The 20,989-nt window shown below is 34.7% G+C and overlaps 1 protein-coding gene across 1 annotated transcript in view; it reads right to left on the reverse strand.

The window, feature by feature from the left end:
* Positions 1 to 320: 320 nt before the first annotated feature.
* LOC120781758 (importin subunit beta) overlaps positions 321 to 20,989 on the reverse strand; it is a 57,676-nt gene continuing 37,007 nt past the window's right edge. The window contains exons 2-6 of the mRNA XM_040113992.1: positions 19,339 to 19,432; positions 3,516 to 3,757; positions 2,426 to 3,454; positions 910 to 1,836; positions 321 to 846 (exon numbers count right to left, since the gene is read on the reverse strand). Of these exons, the coding sequence (XP_039969926.1) occupies positions 445 to 846; positions 910 to 1,836; positions 2,426 to 3,454; positions 3,516 to 3,757; positions 19,339 to 19,396 (2,658 nt within the window). The 5' untranslated portion in view covers positions 19,397 to 19,432 and the 3' untranslated portion in view covers positions 321 to 444. The remainder of the gene's footprint in view (positions 847 to 909; positions 1,837 to 2,425; positions 3,455 to 3,515; positions 3,758 to 19,338; positions 19,433 to 20,989) is intronic.

A 20,989-nucleotide genomic window follows, 5' to 3' on the forward strand; every position in this document is an offset into this window, starting at 1 on the left:
GAAATATGTGGTACGTCGAATAATTTTGGAATAATATTCCTTGAGCATTAAAAGGTGTATGGGCTGTATTCGTTTAATATAGCAAAAACATACATAACAATATAAAAATGTATGGTGAGAAATTTCAGATAAATGGAGGTGGAATTTTTTATCTGCGTTTTAAATTACTATGTATATATAATCACTCGGAAAACTATGGACCAATTGGGATCGAAAGTACTCACATTTTCCACCCTTATATTATTGATTACATGAAGTCACATAATTGCATTTAGTTGCATAGTAACTACCTAAATAATATTAATATTGTTAACACATGATTCAGCTTAAAGTTGCATCCACAAAATCTTATTTAGTCGAAAGCGCAATAAGAAATTCTTACATATCATGGAATAGTTTATTCTAATAATTAAATAATCTTACTTTATCTAACCTAGTTCCATTCTATTGAGAAATTCCTTGTCCGTCACGTAATTTTTTAATCTCTTTTGTTGCCCAGTTACATAATGATTTCGTACGTGCTGCCTTCGATCTTTTGCCGTCGGCTAAGAACTGAGTTATCGTGACATCTTCTAACATTGGATATAACCTTGGGCCAAACGCGGTGCATAAATCTCCAATAAATCCTGCTGCACTAGCTATCATAGAGTCTGAGTTATCTCCATCTATAGCTATGCGTTTTATAAATGCAATTATATTTACTAAATGAGACTCTAAATGGAATACATCAGGGTGTGGCTGCGGTTCTACTCCTTTTAATCCTTGAATTATTCCTGTATAAGCTTCCAGTACACTCTCTCGTAATTCATTTAAATATTCGAGCATGTCATAACTGCTTGAATCAACCTAAAAATTAAAATAAAAAATATGAGATATAGTCGTTATTATACAAATTTAAACTATATTCACCTGAAGTTGCGAAGCTGCATTGAGCATATCTAACACAACATTTAAATATTTCACAAATTCGCTACCAATGCTTAAAGCCATATCCCCAAACGCTGATAAAATTTGTGGCTTAACACTGCGGTGAAGTGTTGGCTCCGATAAGTTTGCAAGAAGCAAAGTCATTATTTCATCACAGTATGGAATTATAAGTTGCTTTAGAGCCCGACATATATCTCCAGTTAAACCAACGGCAGCACAACACACTTGATATTCTTGATAAGCTTTCAGTCCCATAAATAAAAATGGTTTAAACGCGTCCATATACTTAACAAACTTGTAACCAAGTAATTCCACTAGAGTTGAAACAGCTAGGAATGCGTCTTCCTGAACACCTCCTGTTTTCCCAGAACTTGAGTTGAACATTGTTAAAAGTGCAGTCATTATAGCATCGGATATTTGTGGAGCATCTTCTTCACGAACTTTACGAAGAACACTTTGTAAGGTAGCACAAAGTAAAGATTGTAAGTCATTAAACTGGTGGCGGTCATTGTGACTTGCAATGTGGGATTCCATTTGTAATACTTGATTCAATCGTTCTAAAATAACAATAGTAGTTCTCTGAACAACTAAGTAGCAATCGAGAGGAGAATTCTTAATCATATCCATTAGTGCTTCATAAGCAGCAGCTCTCAGATTCGCCTGCGTTCCGTCTTGCCTATCTGTTGTCTCAAGCAACTGAGTAATAATATACTCGAAATATGGAGATAGACAATAGGTTTCTGGAGTTTCACCTTCATTAATTTCAGCTGCGTCATAAGCAGCATCTGATAAACCTATAAATGCCCAACAGACGTTAGCAGCAACACGTGGTTCGGCTTTCAGGCCTTTAATAAAACATTCGAGAAGGGTATTCAAATAAGTTTTGTTAATTGCTGCCTCTGGAACAATCTGTAAAGTAAAAAGTATGCGTTTAGAAATAATTCTGCAAAATATCAGCAGTTAAGTATTATAAAGAATCTATGGTAATAAGTGTATATCAGAAAATCTCCAAAAGTCTGTCCAAAAGAAGGTACTGCTGAAGCTAGTATTTTTAACGTATAAAATTTGTATTTATTTTTTTGGAAGATCCGACTTCACCTCTTATATCATCCGGCTTATAAGGTTGACGTAGATAGTGACCATAGTTTAACTTACTAAAATACTGTAATTAATAATCATGTTTTCAATAAGCTCAATTTTGTTTTGGAAGAAACCAAAAGAGCAGAGCACAGCACTTCATTTTTGGCTATTGCTACATCTACTTTTACATTGTTCTGCTATGGATCCCGTCAAAATGAGAGCGGCAATTATGGCATAGCAATAATTCTAGAAATTTTGCTGTTATGGAGTAGTAAATGAAAACCCTGACCACAATACATAATAAGAAAAATTCTTAAATTTTTCGAAATTGAACTAATAAATACGCGAAACTACAACAAAAATTTGTTATGTCTGCAGTTGAAAACTAATTAAAGAATAAATGAATTTAAAAACCTACGTCACATATACGTCCAAATGTCCATGCAGTTGTGTCTCGAACTATTACACACTCATCGTACATTAAATGTATAAGTGTGGGCATTGCTTGTTCTATTAAAGGTTTAAGTGTATTAGTTTCCAAGCCACTCAAGATGGATCCAAATGTCATAACAGCTGCATCACGGAAACGCCAATTAGGTGACTCTATGTTGTCTTTGATGAAGGGAAAAACATACGGAACAATTTCATCTTCACAACAAGTTGCTAAGAGCATCAGGCAAACAGACGCAGCCTTAGCTGGACTCCAGTTATCCTCGTCGTCACATTCATCTTGTTTGGTTAATTTTTCGACTAAGACTGGTGTTAAATATTGCAGAGCACCTCTTGCGTAATGTTTTGATACTCGAATAGGAGCACGACCTGCATCATTCGCCTCTTGAGTTTCTATTGCTAAGTCGATTTCTTCATCGCAGACATTAGACCAAAATTCAATACCTTGTAGAGCAACTTGATCGTTTTCAGATTTCATTGCTTCTAAAGTTATGGGAAACAAAGCTTGAGCCATATAAGGCTCCATATATTGATAGTATAGAGTTAGAATTTTAACTAAACATTGTAGAGCGGCAACGCAAACCTGGGTGTCTTGAGATTGTGTTGCTTCGCATACTACTTCCATAATAAAATTTCTTTCTAGATCTTTTTCAAAATTTGCTTTGGTAAATTCTAACGAATTATGTAGAGCGGTTGTTGCAGCGAGTCGAACATGATTACTAGGCTCCTGTTTTCTCATACCATGAATAATAGCAGTTAAAATTTGATTGGACTGATGTTCTAAAACGCCATAACGTATATCTTGACATATATATCCAATAGCTTCAAGAGCAGCTTCCCGATTTATTTCACTGGAATTATCTGCAACCACTTTGTTGACTAACGTTTGAATTAGAACTGGCCAACCTTTTGACGGTAATTCTGTTACTGCAACATAAGCAACACATTGCGCAGCGCTAGAAGGCCGCGTATTTTCCGTTCCTAAAGCCGCGAGAATCTAGAAAAACAAATAATATGATTTATGTATTTATAAATATTAATATGTATAAACAATATACATTTTTCTTTATGTACTCGCGTGTATCTTCAGGAAACTGATGCCATCGTTGCTGGTATTGTTGATTAACAGTTTCATCTTTACTTGTTAAATGATTTTTAAGTTGTAATCCTGCAGCCATACGTGCTACTGGGCTGTTGCTAATACTGACTAATATGTCAGACAATGCTTTTAAGAATTCGGGTAAATTTTCTTCGGCCGCCTGTTCCAAGAAATTTTTGGCTGATAGAAGCTCATTTTTGTCTTAGATTGAAAATGGTAAAAATAAAATTATTTCATTAATAGTACGTAATGACATATTGTCAAAATATGAAAATTTATATTCATAATATGGATATTAATATGATCCATCATATTCAATTCAATTAGTCTATTAGTCATTTAAGGTGTTACATTACGCCTTTTAAGAAGTATAGTAACAATTCAAGTAACGAGTTATTATAGTAATTGTTTTATACTGTTCATTTTAGATTACTTTGATAATTTCTTGTAAACCAACTAATTAAAAAGTTTAATCAAACATTATACAAATTTCTCTTATAAATGTGGGATGATATATACAGATATGGAACCTATTTTCTTTTCTTAATATCAATGACTTCAAACTCAACTTAATATATTATGATTGTACATCTTCTTGAAAAATAAAAGACAACATATACATTAGAGTGATTACAAAAAAAAAAGTTTTTTTGTTTTGTTTGGTACTCGGAAAAATAGGAGTTTTGAATTGTAACGGGAAGGTCCTCCTACATACAATTTTCTATTTTTTCTTATTATCAGATAGAAAAATTTATATCTCGCTTCCAACTACTTAAAAAAATATCTAGTTCCTTATATTTTGTAGGAAATTGAATGCTCTACAAAAAAGGTCTAATATGATTTTTTCGTAAACCCAAACGTTTAAAAGATATTAACAGTTTAAGTTTGATTATTTTTGGGAAATTTTTTTTTTTTTAATTTTTTATTTCTTATGAATTTTATAACTCAATGAAAAAAAATTATTATGAATAGGTTTTTGGAGAGGCTTTCTTAGAGGTGTCTAGAAACCTATTTTTCCGAGTACCAAACGAAAAAACAAAAATTTTTTTTTGATCCACCTTAATATGCATTGATGTTTGACGATGAATATCTCGTAAACGCTTAACTCAATCGAAAAATCATAGGAGACCATTTTTATAGAGCAGTAAATTTCCTACAAAACTGTGAGTTTCATCACTCATAATAATTTTTTTTCATTGAGTTATAAAATTCATGAGAAATAAAAAATTTTCCAAAAAATAATCAAACTTAAACTCTTAATATCTTTTAAACGTTGTACATACATATATAGTACTATAAACCTTTCTATATTTATTCCTTCCTGAGTTGTACTTTTGAACTATACCGTTGTACAGGAGTATGGTATGATGTGATTAAATGCAACGTTCCCAAGTTGTTTGGTTGTTATACCTTTAGTAGTAAGAATTGATATTTGTGAGCGCAACAGACAAAATTATGAAAATGTGAGTAACTTTTTTTTAATTTTATATGGTTTTTATAATTTTGAGCAATAAAGAACAAAAAGAAGAAATCAGTGAATGGAATACCGCATTTAAAATAATAAAAATAAATTTACATATATGAACAAAATTTTTGTATTTCAGTTTAAATTAAAAAAATATTTACAAGGTTAAAGACATATACATTTTCAAATTAAATTTATTAAAGAATACTTTATTTGGTTTCTTATCGTTTGGCGGATTGCGGTGAGGCGGTTCGCTACCCCGGTGGCTATTTCTTTTGTGTGATCAGAATCGCAATTTTGAAATCATAACTTATTTATATTTTATGCAGATGTTATGTAATGCCGCACAAACGTTAGCAAATCTTCCATTTTTGTGGGATGATACCTTCCTCTCTTGCCATATCTTAAAATTCACCACCGGCTTTTTAAGATTCCAATCTACAATGAAAATTTTGTTAATGAGGTTTCATAACTTGTTTTTTTTATACCTAATGCTCCTCCAAATTGAATACGGCGCTTTAAGTGTTTGTTTGACACTTGCGGTTTTTCTTGTTATGCAAGTGAATAAAAGTCTTAAACTTTTTATTAATATTAATTTAATTTATTAATCACATATACTGGTGTCGCTAAGTACTTCTCGTAGTACGACCTTCGTGATCCAATTGCAACGCTATTCTAATTAGAAAAACCTCCAACAAGAATAGTCATACCGCTTACTCAGTCTCCTGTGTTATTCGCAACTGTAGTTACTTATTCAATTCCAATAAGAATCAGGTGATCGTTCCTTGCTCTTCCAGGTAACTCACAAGTTACGTTATCCGACTCTGCTCAACATACCAGTCAAAGAACTCTCTCACTTGTTAACCGCAAATGATAAACTTCATTATTAGCTTAAGAATAAAGTTACTTGTTGGCTCTACGTTGTCATACAGACAGATCGCTCTCCCAGCATTCAACTTACTCTTGCTTTGCAAGTGTTGGCGATGCTGTTAGGTGTTAGTGAAGAACAGAAATGATTACGAGGGTGCCCGCTGGACTATTGTGGCTTAACTCCTCCCCTTCTTAAAGAGGGACGTCCTCGGTCCTGGATATCTTGTGTGTTGATTTGCGTTTACAAGTAATGTATTTATGCGACATAGTTTAATTGTGTTGCAAAAATTTAATTCCACAATCTGATAGGACATATTGCCTCCAATGCGTATGAGGGGGTAGCAGCTCAATGTGGCCAATAAAACTGGATGCAAAGCTAACAAAGTTTCCTACGTCACGCCGCGAGATCTCTTAATGATATACCCGTATGCATTGAGTACATTGCTTTAAATCATAAGTGAGTGGAGTAAGCGGTAGAGGTTTCATACAATTTTCCTTACTTACTAGATTACATATACCTTACACTATTTGTTAAATAACAGAATTGTTGAGTACCAAATATGTATTAAACTCTTTTCAATGAAATACTAAATGATTTTAAAATGAAAACAAAAATGTGAAATGCTCAGCTTTGTGCCGTTGATTTTAATTTTACTTTGTGGCTTTAGACCGGATAAAGCACACTTATCTTAATAATTTAACAATAAAGACAAATTTTGTGTTTCTGATTGAGGTAAGATTTATACCTATTTCAAATTATCTTTGTGAACCACCCTCCCTTTAATAAGAACTGTAGTTCCCAAGTCTCTTTCTATTATCTGTTCAGCGTAAAGGGGGGTTAATTTATTACCAAGTCTGGTGTTTCTTTTTACCAGTACCTTTTCGCCTGGGTGAAATTTACGTTCTATTCTTTTTTTGTTATGAGTATTTAGCTCTAGTTGCTGTACATGCTTTAATCGTGCCGGTATTTCCGTGCTTATATTTGTATTTTCATTCATGGGTCGAAATATATCAATTGGCCTTTGGTTGGTTACCGAATGAATTGTTTTATTGTATTCGATAGTCGCCAACAAAATTAAATCCCGCGTGTCCTCAATGCCCCTTTCCAATTTAATGCATCTAGCAATCTCTATCAAAGTGCTGTGGAACCGTTCCACCTGCCCGTTAGATGCACTGTGGAGAGGTGGAGCATTAACAATTTCAATACCAAAACTGTTGGCAAGGAGATATGTGACAGTATTGGAATTAAATGACTTCTCATTATCACAATAAATGGTCTTAGCATTAGGGAATATGTTCAAAAGTTGCATGAGCTGGGGCTTAATATCCACAATAGTTCTAGATTGTATAGTTTGCACAACTGCAAATTTGGAAAATTTGTCCAAACATGTTAAAAAAATTTTTGAATCTGTTGAGAATATATCAATGTGCAATATTTCTCCTAAATATGAGGGGATTGGTGTTTCAGCTATTTTATGCCGTTGATGATGTCTATTATATTTTGATTTTGAACAGATTTTGCAGTTTCCTACCGCTTCTTTTGCTTTCTTTTCCAGTTTTGGAAAAAAGTAATCGTTTAAAATTTGTTTTACATTTTCTTGTACTGCGCGGTGAGCGCGATTATGTTCTGTTATTATTATTTCCATCTGATCATTTGGATCAAAGATATCGGTCACAAATTTCTTAGCATATTTAAACTTGGTATTTGGAAATAATTGTACAAGATCATGTTGGATATGGGCTAGAATAGGCAAGCTGCAATGAATTGCATTCACTACGTTTGTGTTTACAAGGTCTTGAATAGTTCCTAACAGAGTGTTTTTGTAACGAAAATGAATAACATGTCTTGTCCTATTTCCAAATACAATAAAAGTTCGTTTAGATGGGTTCTCAGCTTCTTCAATAATAATCTGGTTTTTGAAACAATTTATGGGCTTTTCAACTGCCTGTATGGTATACGTCAAAGACCGTTCACTATGAATTGTTGCACAATCGGAATTCGAATCCTGCTCCACCAAGTTAACCTGCTGTCGCGACAAAGCATCTGCGACATTGTTCTCCTTTCCCGGTTTGTAGTGCAATTTTGCGTTATGCTCATCAATAAATGCCCTCCGACGCTTGAGTTTTGCATTCGGATTTCTATCGGAAACTGCAAATGTTAGTGGTTGGTGGTCTGTGAATATGTTCAAGTGCTTTACACCATAGAGATAGTTTCTGAGATTTTTTAATGCCCATACTATGGCCAGGAGCTCCCTTTCGTTTGTTGCAAAATTAAGCTCATTACCTTTCAAGGTCCTAGATATCATGGTGATTGGCCTGCCATTCCGAGACAAAACAGCACCCAGGCCATGGTTAGAGGCATCGGTTGTCAAATCAAAAGGTTTTTTGAAATCAGGATAGGCGAGCATTACATCTTCGGATATTAAAATACTTTTCAAAGTATCAAAAGCTTGGTATTGTCTTGAATCTAATGTTACTTTTACTTTCTTCGACTGATTAGCGCTGACTTTTCCATTCTCACCTTTTAGAATGTCGGTCAAAGGTTTGGCTATGCTGGCAAAGTCTTTGATGAAACATCTATAATAGCTTGCCAGTCCCAAAAATGATCTAAGAGAGTATAAATTTTCGGGGGCTGGGAAGTTCAGCATTGTATGTACCTTGTCTGGGCACGTTTTAATACCTCCTCTTGAAACGATAAACCCGAGATACTCGATTTCGTTTTTAAAGAAATGAGACTTTTCTACTGATACCCTCATATTGGCATCATATAGGCTCTTTAAAACCCAGTTTACGTCCTCAATATGTTGCTCTTTTGTTTGCGAAAATACTATTACGTCGTCTACGTAAACATAACAGCTTTTGCCTATTCGTTCCCTTAGTACGTCGTCTATGGCCCTCTGAAATATGCTAGGAGCGTTTTTTAAACCGAATGGCAGTCTGCAAAATTCATATTTGCCATTGCTTACGGAAAACGCTGTTTTCTCCCTGTCTCGCTCTGCGAGTTCGATCTGGTGAAAGCCCGATTTTAAGTCAAGTGTTGAAAAGTATTGCGACTGACCTATGTTAGACAAGATCGACGTTACATTAGGTATTGGATACTTGTCATCGATGGTAACTTCATTTAACTTTCGGAAGTCTACCACCAGGCGTTTTTTCCTGTTCCCTAACTCATCGAAGCCTTTCTTGTCTACCACCCAAATTGGATTATTATAGGGAGATCTAGAGGGTCTAATAATGCCATTATGCAAAAGTTCTTTTATTTCATTTTTCACAAAATCTGCTACGCCTAGTGGATAAGGGTATAACCTAGAGTATATGGGCTCTTCATGTTTTGTACGAATGGTTGCGACTATATTAGTGTTATATGGTAAAGACTCATTTGGATCAGCAAACGCATTTGATCGTTTACGCATCATTTTTAAAAACTCATCTTTCACTGTGAGGGGTACGCTTTCATGTTTAATTTGTATAATATTTATGTTTTCACATTCACTAAATAATAACTTTTCTATCCCAAAGTCGTGGGTAACAATACCTTTTTTCAGGTCCACAATGGCATTAACCTGCGTGAGTAAGTCAAGCCCAATTATCGCATCAAAATTTATTAATGTTGGCAAAATAACAAAATCAGAATTTATTCCAAATAAATGTACCTTACATTTTTCACTTACTTTAGTTTCGCCATGAATTGACTTAACTAAAAATGGTTTGGCTAAAGGTAGGATTCCTTTTAGCTCCTTAAAGGGCCTTATATAACTTTTTGAAGCCCCTGTATCTATTAACATTTTTATAATTCTTTTCTCATCTCCTATTGTTCTGCTAACCCAAGGCAGCAGTGACCTTTCCCTAAAAAATTTATCTCGTCCTCAATATCCTCAACTTCGCTCTTTACCAAGTCATCGTAAGAAAATTTATCGGCCCTATCTTGGGTAATATGGTTAATTCTTTGCATTTTAGGCCCGGTATTCCTTTCAAAATCAGAGCGACGCTTAGGTTGTTGTCCTAGGTTACCAGTATTTTGGGGAAACTGTCTTTGCCTAGACCCTTGAAAATTATTGGCTTTGGTTTGATCTAAAGTATCGCTCGGCGAATTTTTGAGCTCAAAGTTTGATGGACGACGAAAGCGAGACGTTGACGGATCTATTTCCATTGGTTCAGGTCTTTCCTGCGTACCGTTTTGAGTAAAACTACGTTTTTGTTGCCTATTGAAATTATGCTGGAAATGTGGATTCTTATGGGTATTAAAATATTCCAACTGACTATTGGTGTTTTCAAGAGACCTTCTGTCAGAAGGTTGGTTCCTGCTATTATTATCAAAACGCTTTGAAAAAAATGTCGCAAAGGTGTAGCGTTCATGATTCGCTTCTAGCTCCTGGGCAAGGGCCAAAGCAGACGGCAAGTCAGTTGGCCTTGAAGAAAATAAAATGTCACAAAGGGGTTTTCTGAGGCCAGAAATAAAGACGCGTAACGCATCCGTTCTGTATTTTTCATTTATGGAGTTCGCTAAATTGCCCTCGTAGGTCATTATGGTTTTATTAGTAAGAAGTATGAGCTTTCTCTCCACTTCATCATAAAATTGTATAACCGTAAGATTCCCCTGCCTTAAAGTACTAAGCTCCTGCTCAATCAAATAAATAGGTCGCTTATCTGCATAGGTAAAATCTAGCCTAGCTATAATGGCCTTGAAATTTAGCACAGTGTTGAAGGAAGCTAGAACATTGTCTGCCTGACCCCTAATTTTGTTCCGAATTATTGCCACCGCTTGGTAGTGTTTTGCGCTTCCTTCATACCTCTCATAGAGTTTGTAGGCCGTGTGCGCAGCCTGCCTCCATGAAACATAATGCTCTTGTTTGCCGTCAAATTCGGGCAACGATTTGGCAAGGTCAAGGGTTTCGTCACATGGGACATTTCCTACAATTCTAACCTCTTCAAATGGTTCTACGTTTTCAGATAATGTAGTAGCAAACTTTTTTGTGATTTGTTCTAATTTTGCATCAAAATCTTCTTTTTGTGATTTTAGTGCAGCCGACATCGCTGCAGCAACTATAGCCGTCAACTCATTAGAGTTCATACTTACTTCGCTTTCGCCTTCTAAAACTAGCGTATCAAAAAGGTTAGCTAATTCAAGGTCGCACATAAACTTAAAATATAACACGCGGTTTCAAAAGGGTTTCCTTTGTATAAGCGAATTCTTAACAGGCTTAATAGGAAAATAACTGGGAAAACAGTTCAAGAAGGGAGAAGATTCACCAAAAATTCACAAATATATGTATTGAAATAGGCTAATGATTTTTTGAATTATTTTAGTATTTCGTAAAATAACTGAGCATATCACTTACATATTTAATCTCCTTTTTTAGTTAACTATTTTTTTGTTTGTTAATGTTGTATTCAGTTAAATGTGGTTTTTTATATGAGTAGTTAATATGCCCTTTAGATATCAACCAAGGTTACACCGTTCGATCTCAGGTTAAAGTGCTGTACTCCACCGATTTTATTTACAGTAGCACAAAATATGTAGTGATAATTTCCGTTGTTTAAGTTTTGTTCTTCAATATAGTTGGTAGACGTGTTGATTAATTAACCACCATTGCCTGGTGATTCTCCAAAGTCCCTTTTTTCCAATATCAGCAAAGGTCCGAAGCTATTATTTTATTTAAGTTTGCAGCGTTCAGTCTGATTTAACAAGTTCTTGGATGTGTTTTTCCGACGAGAATATTAATTTCAATTATTCGTAACTTCCCGTGCCCCACGTTGGGCGCCAGTAAATAAAAGTCTTAAACTTTTTATTAATATAAATTTAATTTATTTATCGTAGTACGACCTTCGTGATCCAGTTGCAACGCTATTCTAATTAGAAAAACCTCCAACAAGAATAGTCATACCGCTTACTCAGTCTCCTGTGTTATTCGCAACTGTAGTTACTTATTCAATTCCAATAAGAATCAGGTGATCGTTCCTTGCTCTTCCAGGTAACTCACAAGTTACGTTATCCGACTCTGCTCAACATACCAGTCAAAGAACTCTCTCACTTGTTAACCGCAAATGTTAAACTTCATTATTAGCTTAAGAATAAAGTTACTTGTTGGCTCTACGTTGTCATACAGACAGATCGCTCTCCCAGCAATCAACTTACTCTTGCTTTGCAAGTGTTGGCGATGCTGTTAGGTGTTAGTGAAGAACAGAAATGATTACGAGGGTGCCCGCTGGACTATTGTGGCTTAACTTGCATCCTCGTATGTTGTTATTACTTTCAATTCCCAAACCAAAAAGTTTACTCTTCAGCTCTGATTACGTAAGTTATTTAAAACTCATCCCATGACATTAGTTAGCAATAAATAAAAGTTATGAAATAACTTCTTCTTTGTAATCTTGGAATAAAAAAATATAATCATAATAGGGCAATTCAGAATCATCCGAGTTTGCAAAATTATGCAATTGCAAATATTTACCATCAACAATGAACGTCTTTTTTGTGGTTTCTGTGCAACCCTTGCAAATACCATTAATTCACAGCTGATCGGTGAAGAAAAGCATTGTTTGTAAACAAAATTTTCGCACAAATGGGAAAATATTCCGAAAAAAGTTTTCATTAAAAATTAACTAACGATGAAGCTGCTGAAGAAATTATGGACATTGAAGGTAAGGAATATTTTTATGCGGCCCATAGCACAAATTTCTGGAGCTTCCTGCAAGAAATCCAGTATACTCTGGATTTCTTTTCCGCTCCACTTTTTATTCGCCTTTTCGTGTTTTAGGCTTATTTTATTCAAAAAATAAAATAAAATAAAATACGAGTATACAAACAATATAGTACGGGAGGAGCTGGAGCACCGAAAGAGAAAACACAAAGAAAAAAGAGAAACGAAGAAGCCAGCCAATTGGAAGACTAGTAGAAGAGGATAACAGGAATTGACGATAAAACTCTTATATACATTTACACATATATATAATATATAACATATATATTATACCCCCAAAATACCCCTTGCGGGATGATAAAGTGAGTTGTATCGATTCCATTTAATATTATTGTATATTATGCACGTATGTATGTATGACTAAAATTACAGTTTTATGTAATCATACATAAAACCTGTAATAAAAAATCCGTTTGGTTAAAATAACGAAACTAGTACCAAACGGTAAGAATTTACGCTTTCTAGAAAAGATCAAAATGCTAATATAAAATATAAACATATATTTCCAAATATACTATATATACATAAAAGTCATAGCCTTGCATGATTAACTTTGTGTATCCAAACCCAACAATTTAGCAGTCAGAAAAACTAATATTCAAGCATTTACTTACGAAAATTTTCCGGCAATACCCCTTCTGCTTAATAAAGCAGCAAGTCAGATTCCATATAACAAAATAAGCAAAGGCAAACATTAAAATTATAACATAAGTAAAAGCAACGCAAAAAACAAATATATATATATATGTATATAAAACAACAAAACATACATACCTACATATGTATATGCATATTTACCTAGTGTAGATATATTACATATGTACATATAAAAAATATAATAACAAAGTGCATACGGGAGCATATGTACCTGCACATTATCCACTTCGCTTTCGCGCTCTCTTCGAAGTGCGATCATACATACTTGTATATGCGAATATTTGTACATACATATTATCATACAGCATAGAATCTGCCAGTAATTTTACACCCTACACCGGCTACCAAATTATTAAAAATATTAATTTTAATTCATTTTCTAAAAAGGAAATCGTAACCCTGCGTAAATAACGGTTAAGTAAAACTCACAAATTACGTTTGTTGGAACAAATACAAAAAATCATTTTCACTAAATATACATAAGTTTGTGAACACAATCAAACAAAAAGCTCGGGTATACAAAAAAGTATTAACTTGAACAATATAATATACATTCAAACATACATACTTATATATTTAAACATAAACATTATTTTAAAGTCCACATTGGCATCTAGTCTGCAATCCCACTTGTTCTTTGTCAAAGGGGAATTGGAAAAAAAAAACATTACAGCATATTCTTTGCCCACATGCATTAGCACAAACAAATCGTGCATACTTAAGTACAAAGCATATTGATCTCTTCGACGAGCTCTCAATTGCACAAAACCAAGTACATACAAACCAATTATTAGGGTGTGCCTATATACCTATATAGAAAATACTTAAAAATAATATTGGGGTTTGAAAACAAACAATATAAAATAAAAATAATATTAAAATAAAAACAAATTTAAATAGCAAATAAACAAGTAACGGCATTAATAAAACAAATAATCCGTCTTTTACGAAAAAAAAAAAAGTTTATATACTTAAAAAAGTATTCAGTTCACACTGAGAAACCTTTACTTCATTTTAAAAAATATTTCTACATACAACTAAAATAATTAACAATAACAAAAATCATAGTACACCTGGAGCTACACGCTCAAAACAGGTTGCTAGATTTATTTCAGAAAGTGACAGTTTAACAAGATACTGCACTAGATTTGCCTCTTCACCGATTCACGAAAACTCGGAATCGTTATTAGAAATTAAAAGTCAAAATCTTAAAAATTTTTGGACTCGCCTCCAAGCGGCTTATGACGCCATTGTAGATTCTGACGATTCAGATCTACCACAAAATTTTAAATTATCTGCTACCGCAATATACGAAAACTGCTTGGACCATTACGAAGAAACAAAAGCTATGATCTCCGATCAACTAAAGCTCATTAAAGCAATTGCACCTACTCCACATCCGAGAGTAGAGCTGCCACAAGAAGACAGTCAGAAGGCAAGTTCAGGCATCCAACTCGAGTTGCCCGCATGTGACACAGAAACCTTTTACGGAGGTTATGAAGAATGGCCGTCCTTCCGGGACATGTTCACGGCCGTGTACATAAACCATCCACAAGCGCAAAAATTGTATCACCTCAGATACAAAACGAAAGGTCAAGCAGGCATATTAGTCAAACAGTTCGCATTAAATGACGACAATTTCAATTTGGCTTGGGAAGCTCTAAAAGCGAGATATGAAAACGAAAGAATACTGGTCGATAAGCAAGTAGCGACACTATTAAACTTGCCTAAAATCAAGAAAGAAAGAAGTGAAGAATTTGTAACACTACAATCCACTGTTTCTAATTGTTTGTCGATTCTGTCGACACAAAATATTCCCACAGACAGCTGGGACCCCATTCTGGTAAACATTTGCACCGCCGCATTACCAGAAAAGTCGTTACTTCTATGCTGACAGCTATCGCTGTCATCACAAAAAAAGTGCCCAACGTGGCAACAAATGAAAGATTTTCTCACCACCCAATATGAAATTGCGGAAAGGTTAGAAGAAAAAATAATCAAAACTAAGAACGACCAAAATGGAAGCTTAAATAGACCCCAAGCTAGAAGCAAAACCAAATCAAATAGAATTTTTAACAAAATACAATCGTTCACATCGGAACAAAGAAAACATATGTCATGCGAACTATGCACAAGAGGGCATAAGCTTAAAAATTGCGAGAAGTTTAAAAACTTAAATATTAACGAAAGGAACAATTTCATCAGGTCAAAAAGCCTTTGCACAAATTGTATGTCACATGCGCATACATATAAAAATTGCAAAAGCAAATTTAATTGCTTCTATTGTCACAAAAGACACCATACAATGCTTCACTATAGCACTTATCCCCTATCTCACCAAAAAAGGGCGCATATTAAAAAAACCACGGGTTTAATTGCCAAAGCAAATCCCGAAAAAAACTGTAAAAATTGGCAAGAGACACCATGTTGCTCAAAGACACAAAAAATTCAAACGCTGCACAGCGGAATACAAAGTGGACTAGTTGCAGAACCAGTTTCCACCATACCAACTCAAGTTAAGGACAAATACCTTAATTCAAAATTAAGGAAATTGCAAAAGTTAAGGAAACTTCCAACAACAAACAAAATTATAAAAGATCAGTATTGTGAGCACTTCTCTAAAGCCACAACTACTCGATCAAATAATGACCGGTATGTCGTACGACAACCAATAGAGCCACAATTTTCTAATACCCCACATAAAGGTAGAAAAACCAAAGTCAGACTTCAATCTGACAATAATAAAAATTCAAATATCTGTCACTTTTCGACCCCCCAGGGTGGCCTTCGCCACTTATGATTACTGACGCAAGATTTACGGGACGAACAAATAAAACCGAACTACAGTTTCGCAGATATAAATACAGCGAGGGGTAAACTATTCCCCACATACCAAGCCAATACGGTTTCTGAATATCTATATTGCGCACACAAAGCGATACCACGAACACAACCTAATTACTAATTCAATATGGTAAAATAAAAATAATATCGCTTATATCTTCAATTGCTTGATAGCTAAACTTTCAAATTATGAGCAAAAACTCAAAAAGAAAGTTAAGTGATCACCATATTTTCAATGCGATACAGTGACGCACCTACACTTACAAAAAGCAAAGGTCGCTCTTATCGCATCTATCCAAGCGATCCTCATATAGGTGGGTTATGGGAATCAGCTATACAAAGCATCAAATTAATTGCGAAGAACTTTCCATCCACGGCCATTCTCTCGCAAGATCCCTCGAATCGCATAGTCCTAACTGAAGAGCTAAGGAGTACCCATTCTGGCCACATCTGAGCCAGGCGTGGAGTTACCACCCTTCATAAGCCGATAACGCAGAAAAGCCAAATAATAAAAAACTAGTTTAACAAGATGGTAAAGAAATTTGAAACAAATATAAACCTATCAAAGAAACAACCGCAAATATAACAACTATGAAAAGCAGTTACAAACTCATAAATAACATTTACAGGTATTCTGCGCCCTCGGGTACACTACCAGAAGTACTCCGCTATACATGCAATCTCATATATTGCACATACGTGTAATACTAGGCAAAATATTTGCCTAGGGGGTCCAGTATGTTTAAATGAGTTAAGCCTCCCCCACTTTATTTGGGAAAAACTGGCGGACCCTAGCACAACTCAACTCCCCTGAGACGAACACCATACTTAACATCGGAAAACAGCATGCACTAATACAACACACCTGGGGACAACTTGCATTTCACCACAGCAGGATGACAACTATCTAATTAACAAAAGGATTGGATCATCGCTGCTTTTGACACACTCGCTTATACTTTCGAATAGAAACGTTGACCACACGGTTCCTTCGCGCTGATCTTTTTCGCATATTACCATTTGTTTATACATATACATATGTATGTACATATTCGCTAACATACGAATCAGCGTCAACTCGATCGCCAACGTCGGCAAATAACTCTCGTAATATAATCGCCGTCCCTCCCGTGGATTATATTTACAAACTATATATACCTATATATATTATTAAAATATTCATTCAGTGATGTAAATAAAATTGTTGAAAAAATAAAGTGTTTACAAATAAAAAACGGACATTTTCATTTTAATTAACGTGGTGGTAGCTGCACCCCACTATATTGAGTGTACATTTCAACACGGTTTGCTTCATTTAATCTCTTTGTTTACAATGTTTTTATTTTTGACAGCAGCTGATAATTTGCAAACCAGTGTTGCAAATAATACAATGGTGTTTTAGTGTTGCTTATTTGCAAGGGTGTAGCAGGTGCATCGCTATACATTTTGATAGTGTAAAAGCAAAAATATGCTCGCTAATTTGCAATTACAAAGATGCAAGACCATTTGCACCAGATTCTGAATTGCCCTAATGATTTTTATACTATTGCAACCAGTTACTAAAGTGTATTATAGTTTTGTTCACCTAACGGTTGTACGTATCACCTTCAACTAATCGAGATAGATATAGGATTATATATAAATGAAATGAAAATTTGACAATGGGCGTGACTTCGCCCAATTTTTTCTGAAATTCCATATTTCGGGACCTGATCACCCGATTTCGACAAAATTTAGTATGTGGCATTCTTCTTACATTCTTTTTCCACATTGTGAAAATGGACAACCAGGCCTACTTTCCATATACTAATGTAGTTATGTGTAATTATAAATTCCACTTGATTCGTTCAGTTTCCAGTACACAAATCTAGAAACAATTAATATAACGAGATACAACTTTGAACGAATAATGTATTTAGTGTACGTCACCTTATGACCAAAATTTTTTTAAGTTCAACAATAACTTTTCAGGCCCCTAGATACCGAATATTGAGACCTCGGTACCTATAATTGACTTTTGATCGAAAATGTCGGTCAATGTGTGATATATGTATATAACTGAAATTAAGCGATAATTCTTCCTCTATAATGGTATGTCTTTATGTCAAAAATGGGTTGCATCAGACCAATACTTCCCTTAGCCCCATTATACTTAACATAAAGATTTTCGAACTTCCGACTTTGTACCGCATATAACGGCCAATATGTTAGTTATCCCAATGAAAATAAGAGAGAGCGTTTTATTCATAACAGTGTATTTTTGTGCCTAAAATAGATAAATTTAAGCGAAAACTTGGCCTATCCCCTATATAACTACGGAATTTATTATTAAAATCAAAAATATCAAGTTTTACAAATGTGCCTAATCTTCTTATCTTTTAATATAGGACAAAATTAGCATCTTGTTGCAACTCCGAGAAAGGTAAGCATTCACTGTCTGAATACGAAGACAGTATGTCGGCATTTGCTGCACTATTCGCATTGCTTTGAGCACTGATGTAATCTGCATCACCATCCTATTCTTGTTTTGACTCAGAGTCATAATCACGAAGTTAGATCGCTGAGTGTCACAATCATCGCCTTTTCCAGTCAGTGCTCGTAATAAGTCTTCTTCCTCTAACTGATACATGTTTTAGTTAAATTATTACCGGTAAACAACATATTTCCACGTTAAACACGAAAAAAAATATGTATATAAATAAAAACCGAAAATAGTTAACTTACCCTACAATGGGGTGTGTGATTAACAAGTGCGATCGTTGCTGACGCCGAAATAATTGTTTCGCACGAATCGGAGCAGCAACGTCATATTTGCAGATATTAAGAAAACCAACTTACGCGTCTTGTTCGTTTGAAAATTGTAAGAATTTTTTTTACCGCCAGGGAATATCATACATATGTACCTCAAGTCGTAAAAAAGCCGAATGTTAAAAATTCCATCAAAAAAATTACAATCAATAAAATACAATAAAGACAGCAAACAGAATTTCAGTAAAAGTTTGAATGCTTAGGCGCTTAAACACGTGCTAGATTTTTGTGCACAGTTATAATATAATCTGCAGTTTAGAGTGGATCTCTAGGCGAAATTTCAGAGCTTTAATTTACTATATTTTGCCCTTAATTATGTGGCCCCTAGTGTATACCATATTAAGAAGTAATCCCCCACAAGTTTCAAAATCTTTACCATCGGGTTTTGTGACGTAATAGAAGATTGACGTATTCCATTGGTCTTGGATTTTACATACCTGGCGAAACAGTTTTTTCCAAGACTCTAATCAAATGAAGAGTAACTTGAGGATTCATTTTGAACGGCTGCTTGTATATTTCGTTCTTCTCAATCTAGAAAAAAAAGACAATATATAAATTTTTAACTATTTTGCAAATATTGATTGGTTTATATTATGTTTTCATTATATTTAAATTACTTAGAAACGTTTTTTAAACAAGAAGATTTTGTACGAGAATACAGTACTCTGCTATGAATGACTCGGGCTTTTTATCTGATAATTCAGGGTTTGTATGGAAAATAAGAGGCCTGGGTCAATTAAAAAAAATTTATTGAACCAATCCTTTCAATTATTTAAAAATCTTCAAAATAGGCTCCTTCTGCGTCGATGCAGCGCGATTTTCAAGCATTGAAGGCGTCACGGCAGGCATCCTCCTCGTCGTCTCAAAATGCTTGCTTTTCATCGGTCATTTCGGGATCATATTCAAAGATCCATGATCGTCACCTGTTACGTTATTCAAAAATTGGGGGTTACTTTCACACATGTTCAAATTTTCTTGGCACACTTTCACTAGACGCAATTTCTGATCGTCAGTGCGCACCTTTGGGCAATTAAAGGAATACTTAGTCGACGGTCTGAGTTCAGAACTTTGGGCACACGAGTCATATTGTCGGTGTCTTTCGAAGTCGCAGGTCTCCCAGCACGGTCTTCATCAGCGACCTCTTCCCGGCCCTTCAAAAAGGCCTGGTCCCACCGAAACACCACTTCTTGCTCCCCCTAGCCCCGCACATTTAACATCTACATACATTATCAAACTTGTGGTTATATTTATTGATGTTACAACGAAACAACAAGCAAGCATTTGATTTCCATCGTTAATTTTGTATGTCATTTGTATATGCTTTAGTGGTCCTACATTGGCGGCACCGATAAATGGAGAGTATGCATAATTTCAGATCGATATCTCAAAAACTGAAAGACTATTTCTAGAACATACAAACGGACGGACAGACATACCATGCTTATGATTCATATCTACTTGGTTATATTCTAAACGTAATTTCAACATACTTGCATAAAAACATTTTGGCCACGAGTTAAATGGTATACTCGCTTAGAATATACAAATCTTTAAATATGTAGTCGTGTTAACTCGGGGGCATAAACGGCTTTACCGTAAAGTTGAACGTCAAGTCAGCTGTTTTTAGAAAGTTATTCAAACAAATTGTAATTATTTGCGAAAATTTTACAGCTAATTAAAAGTCAATGTGATGAACTTGAATCAAAGAAATATAAAATAAGTGTACCATAACATGAAGCTACCGTTTGGTAATATTGAAAACATTTCGAAATGTAAAAATTTTCGTGTGACAGCTCTCAGATTAAATACATTCAGAGTTCATCACGAGTAAAATATTAGCCGTTTATGCTTATAAGCTTTATGGCCGTTTTCACAATGTTTGCTTAAATTTCTTTTCAACGACGGGTAGCTGAACTAGGTGATGACTTTAATTGACAGAACGGTTTTCACCAAGTTGTAGTTTGCGTGCCTACATATAATTTGATTATTATTTGATTGCATGGGGAAATCAATTCACAAAGTTTGCATTGTAAACACGCAAAAATTTGTAAACGTCATAAGCCATGTATGCGCATTAGGGTGTCCGTT

Source organism: Bactrocera tryoni, unplaced genomic scaffold (assembly GCF_016617805.1).
Source record: "Bactrocera tryoni isolate S06 unplaced genomic scaffold, CSIRO_BtryS06_freeze2 scaffold_7, whole genome shotgun sequence".
Classification (NCBI taxonomy): domain Eukaryota; kingdom Metazoa; phylum Arthropoda; class Insecta; order Diptera; family Tephritidae; genus Bactrocera; species Bactrocera tryoni.